Raw genomic sequence first — 9061 nt, 5'->3', positions numbered from 1 at the left:
CAGATTTATCCAGACTTTCAATCAGATGAAAAACAATCTAATAAAGGATAAATCATATCCAATATGATTAAACCCATACAGTTGATAAGGACCTATAGGAATTAAGTTAATACCAACATGAAACACCTCGAGACATGTACCTCGAACTATAAATTAAAACTGTATAATCAAACCAATCAGATTCAAATCAAGTAACAATTAATGTTCAATTTATAATGGGCCTCTATAATGACCGTCTATTTTTTCAATATAAATCTATTTTATGTTATAGTTTTGTTTCACAATAATTATAAACAACCTTTATTAATTGATTTCAGTCTCTTCTTCTCTTGTCCCCTCTCTTCTCTATTCCTTCCATTTCCATCAAATTTACTTATGGTATCAGGGTGATCTTCCTAATGGTGACAGTCTAGCATCAACAATTACAAATTTGACATCAGATGCTATTGCAACCTCCCAAAGAATACCAATCCATTATTCATGTACAAGAAAATGTCATGTATGTCCTTCCATCGGTTATATCAATTCTTCTTCAATTGGAAAGATTTAATTGTATCTTCTGTAAAGGACAGGTCATTCTATTAATCAAAGGCACCTAGGTTGAAAATGATCATCGAACAAGATTTCCCTCTTGCATATTTTTTAGATTAGAATGGCTACATTGAAATTCATCTGGAATATGAGGGCTGGACTCATCTGGACTAACATGTATTTATGCTTATTTTTGCCTTTGTTTCTGAATCCATACATCCTTGCATTTTGAGATACATGGGAGTCCAATGAAAAAAATTTGGTGCCAAGGAATCAGTCCAAGTTGATGAGCCTATGTATAAAGCTGAATAATATGATGAAAGGGTCTGTGAGAAATGATGAATATGTGCAAGAAATCAGATCCATGACTGATGAGTTTTTTTATTATTGGCAAAAAACACAGTGTCCGGTAGGGCCAACCCTAAGATTGTGCCCGTAGACCGATCCATCCATGACCTGAATGCCACCCAGGGGTGTTTATTTATTAAATGTAGTGTTTATCAGAGCCTATAAGCATAGAGCAAGCATACATGTCCCAATTACACACAGACCCTGCTCGCCCACGCCCATGGTGCAGAAAGGAAAAAGGTACATGAGTGATATCTAATAAAGGCCATAATAAGAGCACTCGTACCAACAGGAGTATGTGAAGCCCTTGTAGCGGGTACGATGCTTGGAGTGTGTGCAGTCCACCCCGCCGTCGTCGGCAGATGTCAACTTTTAGGTGCGCGGGAGGTTGGACTATCAGGTGAAAGGGTGTGCGGCAGGTCGGACACATCAGTGATGAGTTAGCAGCAACTAGTAAACCAGTCAAAGAAGTAGTTCTAATTCCCCCCCCCCCCAACAGGAATTGGTCCAAAATATGATGGCACGCATTTGGATGAAGTGGTATTGAATGTCAGATTAAATTATGAAGCTATATGCCATCATCACAAGATCCAAGGACAGAGAGAATTTATATTAATAGAAAATAAAGCATATTATTATTTCCAATCAGATCAGGAAGATGAGGACAAGAAAGAGGGCACCATAATAATCTATGCACACCCAAATGTAAGTTATGGTGCCAACTAGGTCACATAGTTCATTATTTCTGTAAATGCATTAACTAAACATTCCAAAGGTTTAACAACCCAACTTGGCAAAATGAACAACCCAACAATTACGTAGACCATTCAAATCGTCCTCCATACACCTATAAAACAACTCAACTTTTTTTGATGTATCTATCATTCAACAACTACCAATGATGGCAGTGATCGGCTCTACATTGGTAATGGCTCAATTTTGAACATCAAATAGTTCATCTTCCTATCTTATGAACTTAAATAAATTTACATTCTTCTATAGATAATAAATAATTAATGTTTTTTAATTAACCACTAATCACATATCACTTTTATCAGTCAACGAAAAGACAATTAGCCAAGTTCAGTTAAGGAGCCATTTGAAGGATGGTTTGTACCATCTTTCTACTTCCACAGATGCTCCAACAAATAAATTAGAAATTAGGTATATGATACATGATGCATTCCATTTCCTTCGCCAAAATTATGTACCTGGTTGGAAAGCCTCAAAACCTCAAGAGCTAGTTCACTATGATCTCTAGGGTCCCTATCCCATTATTTCTAACTTTATATTTTTTATGTCATCTTAGTAAATGTCTTCAGTAAGTATTATTGTAAATGTATCTGACCTGCAAGCCAATCGCACATCCCACATTCATTGATATATCTTAATAGAATAAAACTATCTAGTCCTTAGTGTCTCACACTGATGGCCAATTATGTAGCCATTAGTGTTGAGACACGAAGGAGAGATTTTTTTTGCTCTTTGGATAAATAGTTCACTAAAATGATCTGTATTAATTCTTAAATGGTACGATTGTTAAACATAATTAGGTTGATTTATGTCATGATCATATAAGTGGTCCTCAAGCCTAAGACACAAAAGACAAATTATGGATAGATGGTTGTATTTTAACTATGACCAATCAATTGGGTTGAATTGATATGTAATTTATTATTCTATGTTTAATATAGTTAATGAATAAGGTCATTCCAATAAATTTTATTTGGCGAGTGAAGTTTTGAACTAGACCGATACATGAGCGCAAAGGGTCATACACAAGATTTTTGGACATTTGTACATATATTCTAAATTTTAAGGGCTTAACTAATGGGGAATTTATAAGGGACCTTTATGTAAATATCTTCGGATAGTATAAATAGAGGTTGGCAACCTCATTTGATACGCATGCGAGTTAGTTTGAGTGCCCCCCTCTCTTGTTTTTCTCTTTCTAGGTTTTCAGGGTAAAGAAGATGAGATTTAGCGCTCTAAAGATCAAGTGGATACGTTTGAGGCCGGACATCTGAACTGTTTTAAGATATTCACTCAAGGAACCAAGAGATATTGGAGTTGATCCATACAAAAGTGATACCTTTGGTTTTCAAATCCATTTTGGATTCAATATTCTGTTACACACTAGATCCTGGATCATGGTGATAGAGGGTTCTGAAACCCAACAAGGTTGTCATGCAACACACACAATATTGGGTTTTCCTTATTTTAGGATCAAATGGTGAATTAGGTCATTTCTTTTATACCTATTTAAAGGTTTTCCTTCTCATGTTTGGAATAGGATTTCTTGTGGAGTTCTTGTATTCCGTTGAACTTGAAGAAGTATCTCCCTCTCATCTCTCTTTCTCCATTAGATCCAGTGTTTTCTCTTAACAGAGTATATCAGGACGTAACAGACCCAAAGAAGATGCCTTGGTTATTTGATAATCCTCATAATCTTTTTTTATTTGTTCACATCCAAATATACTATTCTAGTATTCTTTGTCTACAAAGAATGAGACGGCAAAAGCAAGAGGGATAGTATGCCCCAGAGATTGGGAGAGGGAGAGAGCGAGGGATAGTGCATGAGAGAGACTGAGAAAGAGAAACAAAGCAGGGTCGAGGAGAAAGAGAGAGAGCAAGAAAGATAGAAAGAGCTGGCAAGAGCGAGAGAATGAGATGATAGAGAGGGGGATGGAGAGAGGGCAGCGAGAGAGAGGGTAAGAGAGAGATAGGTTGAGAGAGAGGACAAAAGAGAGAGAGAGAGAGAGAGGTGGAGAAAGAGAGGGCAAAAGAGAGAGAGACCGACAGACAGGTTGAGAAAAAGAGAGCGGGCAAGAGAGGAGAGAGAGAGGTTGGGAAAGAGAGAGGGCAAGAGAGGAGAGAGAGAGAGACGTTGAGAAAGAGAGAGGGCAAGAGAAAGAGAGAGGTTGAGAAAGAGAGAGGGCAAGAGAAAGAGAGAGGTTGAGAAAGAGATAGGATAAAAGAGGAGGAGAGACCGAACCGGGACTGAACAAGACCAGACCGGAACTGGACCTAACTTCAGGTAAGCTTTAGGTTCATGCCAAAAAACCGGAACAGACTGGACCCTGTCCCATGCACTACCCATCCCCCTCCCCGTCGCCCCTCCCATCACCCGCCCCAAGCGCTCATCGCTGCTGCTCCCCGCGCAAAACGCCTCCGCCACCCCCGTACCGGACCAGACCGGGACCGAACAAGACCGGACAGGAACCAGACAGAACTTCAGTCAAGGTTTAGGCCCATGCCAGAAAACCGGACCGGGACAGTCAAACCCTAGTTGAGAGAGAGAGGGCAAGAGAGAGAGGTTGAGAAAGAGAGGGCCAAGAGAGATAGAGAGGTTGAGAAAGAGAGAGGGCAAGAGGGAAAGAGAGAGAGAGAGACAGAGAGAGAGGAAGAGACCATTAGAAAAGAGAAGGAAGAGAAGCAAGCAACACAGTTTTCACCCCCTCCCTTTCTCTCTCTCTAAAATTCGAACCATGGCCGTCGCCAAAGGCCCTTCTTGCATGATCATTCATCACCCACTCTGGGCACCGGCAAGAAAATCTACCTTGGTCCCAAAGCTGGCATTCTTATACGCTTCTCTCACCTCCGGATGTCTGTCAGCGTACTTGAGCACAAACCTCTCATAAAAAACCCGCTCAGACAGCGAAAAAATGGAGATCAAGCTCCACCCCCCCTCAGGCACCTTCATCCTCCTCAGCGCCTCGTACACCACAAACCTCGGCCTCACCCTCTTCTCCACGCTGAACGTCAACAGCACCGCGTTCGCGGCTAAGTACGACACCTCGCACCCCATCTTCTCCCCGAAGAACTCCACCGACCCCCTCAGCTTCTTCTCCGACAACCCGAGAATCAAAGGGTATCTGCAGGAGAAAAAGGTTCGATCTTTCGCCGTGATTCGAGGAAATTGGAGGAAGAATTGAAATGGGCACCTTCGGATTGCTCCGAGGGTCTCTTCCTCGCTCCAGCCGAGGCTTCTGAGGAGCTCGATCTTCTCTTTCACGGAGCTCCGGCTGAGAGAATCGACGATGTGGAGGCAGGTCTCGAAGGCCACGGACCCGGGAGAAAAACCCAATTCTCTGACCCGGGAGATGAGATCTTTGAGGGAGCTCGCGCTGCGGCCGACGAGGCGAGAGCTCCGGCGAAGAACCTTGGAAATACGCCGCCCGGGGATGCCGCACTCTCGCTGGAGCAGCTCGATGTTGGGCATCAGCTTCCTCTCCAGGCTGTAGTGGAGAAGACTGCTGTTCCTCGCCAATGTCCGGACCAAATCCAAGCCGGAGAAGCCCATGGCTTCGAAAGCTTCGAATTTGGGGGAGAGATTGCGGTCGACGTCGGCGTAGAGCAACGTGGGTCGCCGGGATATGGCCTCCTTGGTGGCTTCCTCGCTCACGCCCTTCAGCTTGAGGAAGGAGAGCACGGATTCGGCGTTCTTGGGGGGTTTCAGCCGATTGAGGCGCTTGGAAACCCCGGCCGCTTCTTCTGGGGAAAACCCGAGCGATTTGATGAGGAGATCGAGGATTGGCGAGGTGGGTATCGGGTCGGAGTCGGAGGAGAAGAGCGAGGTTGGGAGGAGGAGAGGAGGTCGGGAGAGGGCGTCGTGGGGGAAGAAGAAGAGGCGGAGACTGCGTGCCCTCATTCTCAGGGAAAGAAGAAGGTGAGGGGGAGAGTGTTGCCCAGAGGAAGCTGCTTGCTTTTCTTTCTAAGTGTGGAGGAGGAAGAAGATGGGGGGGGAGACTTGCAGATTTGCTTTGGAGTAGGGAGTGTTATTAAACTAAAAAAAAAAAATCTAATGTGGTCAAGGATACAGTCAAAATAGTCAAATATCAGTTGTTTAGGTGGGTTACTACTTGAACTTATTCTAATATTTTTCCATGAACTTTATCTTAATTTTAGGGTATAGTGGTCTATGAAGCTGCTTACTATCTTTCAAAGTGTGGAAGAGGAAGAAGATGGGGACTTGCAGACTTGCTTTAGAGTAGTAAACTATAAAAAAACTCTAATGTGGTCAAGGATACAGTCAAGCTGGTCAAGTATAAGTTGTTTATATTGTATTGTTCTTGAACTTATTCTAATAATTTTGCATGAAATTTATCTTAATTTGAGGATAAAATGGTTCTTGACAGTACTTTTTCTAAAGTGGTAGAGGATACGGTCAAAACAGTCAAGTATAAGTTGTTTATATTGTGTTGTACTTGAACTTAATTATAATATTTTCCCATGAACTTTATCTTAATTTGATGGTAAGTGTCTCTTGACATTGCTGCCCTACTGGCCATGGATACAGTCAAAGTAGTCAAAAATGAGTTCTTTATATTGTACAGTACTTTAACTTATTCTAATATTTTTCAATGAAGTTTAGCTTTATTTGATGCCAACGTAGTTCTTGACATTATTTTCCATCTGGTCGAGGATACAGTTGAAAAATCTTGAGGGAGGTTGTGGTGTGCAGCAAGAGTGGTACTTTGAGGAGAGGATGTGGGAGAAGGCGCATTCTCTTTGTCTAGATGATTGGGTTGTTGATCAACAATTATAAACCCACATTCTGATTGTTCAATCACTCGCTCTGAGAATCTAAAATTCTGTCCAAAGTTTGTAGCATGTCACCAGTCTTAGCTTTCAACATAGATTAATTTTTTATTCACCTTAATTTTTAATTGTTAGATGCATTCAAGATTATAACGCTAATGTCAACTATGTACATGTCTCACTATATACCTTTAAGGGGTAAAGAAAATAGAAGTAGGATTCTTAGACATTTAAGAAACAAATAATGTGTGTTGTTATCCATCATAAAAATAGGTTAATTGTATAACGTACCTCTATACTAATTCTAAATTAAGTTAGGTTATCCCATTATCCATTTCAAATCAAAAACAGACGTCTCACATGTTTAGAAATTTATCATCAAATGAAAAACGAAAGACAAGTAAAGGCTGATTTTGGATTCTGGTTCATGGATCAAAATCAAAATGGTAATGCTCATTTTTTCATAATATAATAAGGAAAAATCAGATAAAAGAAAGGCACACTAGTGTATAGAGTCAAGAACCTCAATAACTTTAGCATCAAATGAAATGATGAATTATTAAATTACATAAGAATTTGGGATTGTGACTCGCTTGTCAGAAACGAATGTTATTGACCATTTTTTTCATAAAATAATAATGTCCATGAAACATGATTGTATCACATACAAAATTAAGATGTTGAAGCATTTAGACATTATATTAAACTACAGAGGGCCACTCACACAAAATGGGATTAATATTAAAACATGCCTGATTCAATGTTAGAAGTCAAAGATGTGAATGAAATGGATAATGGCATGATATTGAGTATCAACTCGCCTGTTAGCCCTTATATTAACTCCTTGGAATATCCCCCATCTCTTTTCAATTGCACATACAATTCCTTCACTAAACACTAAGTTTACATGTACTACTATACTAGTAGTGAATGAGGTTGATGAAAAACATGAAATAAATTGAATTTTATTAAAATTTTAGTTTACAACCATTTCCTCATTTTAATAATCAGGATAGTTATAATACTTATTTAAATATGTATCAGAGATGATATTATATGCCTAAACACTTGAGACCAGATTAGTTTACATCACCATATTAGAATTTGATAAATGGCATTCCAATAAAAAAATATATTTTCAAAATATGGTATTTTTATCTAAATAAAAAATGGTTTTGGATCCTAACAGGTGAAAATTTGAGTTCACCTTTTAAGTATCAACCCACGTCACCTTTCCACATCTACTGTCATCATAGTTATCTTCATTGCATTTTATGAATTTGTCAGATCTCATCCGATAATTCAATGTCAGTACTGTCTTTATTGAATATTCACCTCTTTTTGCTCACCATACCGTGACACATTGAAGAATATTGATGTATTTTTTTCTGCAAAGATAAACAAGAAATGCTTCACAATCTTCATAGATTTCAAATTTTGAAATTGGCTCAATGTGTCCACCAATTGCGGTCACTTTATATCTTATGCAGGGCATTCGTGTAGTCATCTAACTAATAATTGGGAAATGTCATATGCACTTGTAATTCACGATGCTGTTCTTTTGATAAATCAAAATTAGGAGTATAAACTTTATGTTTATGTATTCAAATTTGATTTAATCAAATAATATTTTGTTAGATCACTCAATTGTAAGGTGACGAGTAAAGTCGTCTCTTCAGGTATTGGTATCTAGGAAGAAACTAGTTTAAGATCGTGATAAGAATTCATATTGGTATCAATATTTATGTAAGATATAAATCTTAAAAACATTATTAGATAATGATGAGCAATGTTTCTATAAATGGGGAACATATATCAGGGAATTATACTTTTTAGATGTGGATTAAAGGATAAGAATGGATCTTTTAAATGATAATAAATTGAGATAAATATGAATTCTAGTAAGATGCGAAAGTGAGAAATAGATTTTATGTATGAAATTTGGAAACAAAGAGGATATAGAGATAGTGGAGGGATGAGGGATAAAGTGAAGGAAGGTGAAGAGATGGTAAGGATGGTTAAGGATACATATTCATGATCACAAATAACATGGTAATTATAATATTAATATCGTAGATTTGACATGTTTCTCATCATTAAAATGAGAAGTCATAATATAATAGATATTTTTATTAATTTCAATATAATACATTGAGAATGTGGCCAATCATAGGATGTGGCCATTGATTATTTATTCCAATCAGATCACCAATTATAACAAACTTGTTTACTTGAAAATTTTGGAGTCAATGAAAATGTGTGTGATTTAAATTTTACTTAATGCAATCTGGTATGAAGGACATTAGACAAATGGATAAAAATCAATTATTTAATTTTAATAAGTGCATCTAACCCATTAAATGCACCTTTGCACGTGTAAAAATGTTATTTTATAATGGTCCATAATTCATTTAGCTCTCATAAACTACCTTAGACTTTATTCCTTTTCAGATCCACATGGATGCAGGACAGCTAGGGGAAAAGACAACTGTGGGTAGGGCGACGACGTGTGGAGAATACTGGATGGCTAGGATGGATGGATAAAACAGACCACAGAATTTATTTGGTGCAGGACGGCTTGGGGAAAAGACGACTATGGGTAGGGCGACGACGGGTGGAGAATACTGGACGGCTAGGATGG

General features: G+C 38.8%; 1 protein-coding gene across 1 annotated transcript; it reads right to left on the bottom strand.

Moving 5' to 3' along the window:
* Positions 1-4097: 4097 nt before the first annotated feature.
* LOC144704780 (uncharacterized) lies at positions 4098-5616 on the bottom strand. Its single transcript, XM_078577304.1, has 2 exons — positions 4824-5616; positions 4098-4754 (listed from the first exon to the last, which is right to left on the bottom strand). The coding sequence occupies exons 1-2, from the start codon at positions 5528-5530 to the stop codon at positions 4406-4408; spliced, it is 1056 nt and encodes a 351-aa protein (XP_078433430.1). The 5' UTR covers positions 5531-5616; the 3' UTR covers positions 4098-4405.
* Between the last annotated feature and the right edge of the window lie 3445 nt (positions 5617-9061).

This window comes from Wolffia australiana, chromosome 6, assembly GCF_029677425.1.
Source record: "Wolffia australiana isolate 7733 chromosome 6, ASM2967742v1".
Taxonomy (NCBI): Eukaryota; Viridiplantae; Streptophyta; class Magnoliopsida; order Alismatales; family Araceae; genus Wolffia; species Wolffia australiana.
Note: the sequence above shows the minus strand (reverse complement) of the source record. Positions and strands in the feature narration are given on the sequence as shown.

Excerpts from the sequence above, each read along its gene's own strand:
- LOC144704780 (XM_078577304.1), bottom strand. The coding sequence starts at position 5,530 with ATGAGGGCACGCAGTCTCCGCCTCTTCTTCTTCCCCCACGACGCCCTC. Across the intron at positions 4,755-4,823 it reads ACCCTCGGAGCAATCCGAAG|ATACCCTTTGATTCTCGGGT; the intron begins GTGCCCATTTCA and ends TTTCTCCTGCAG.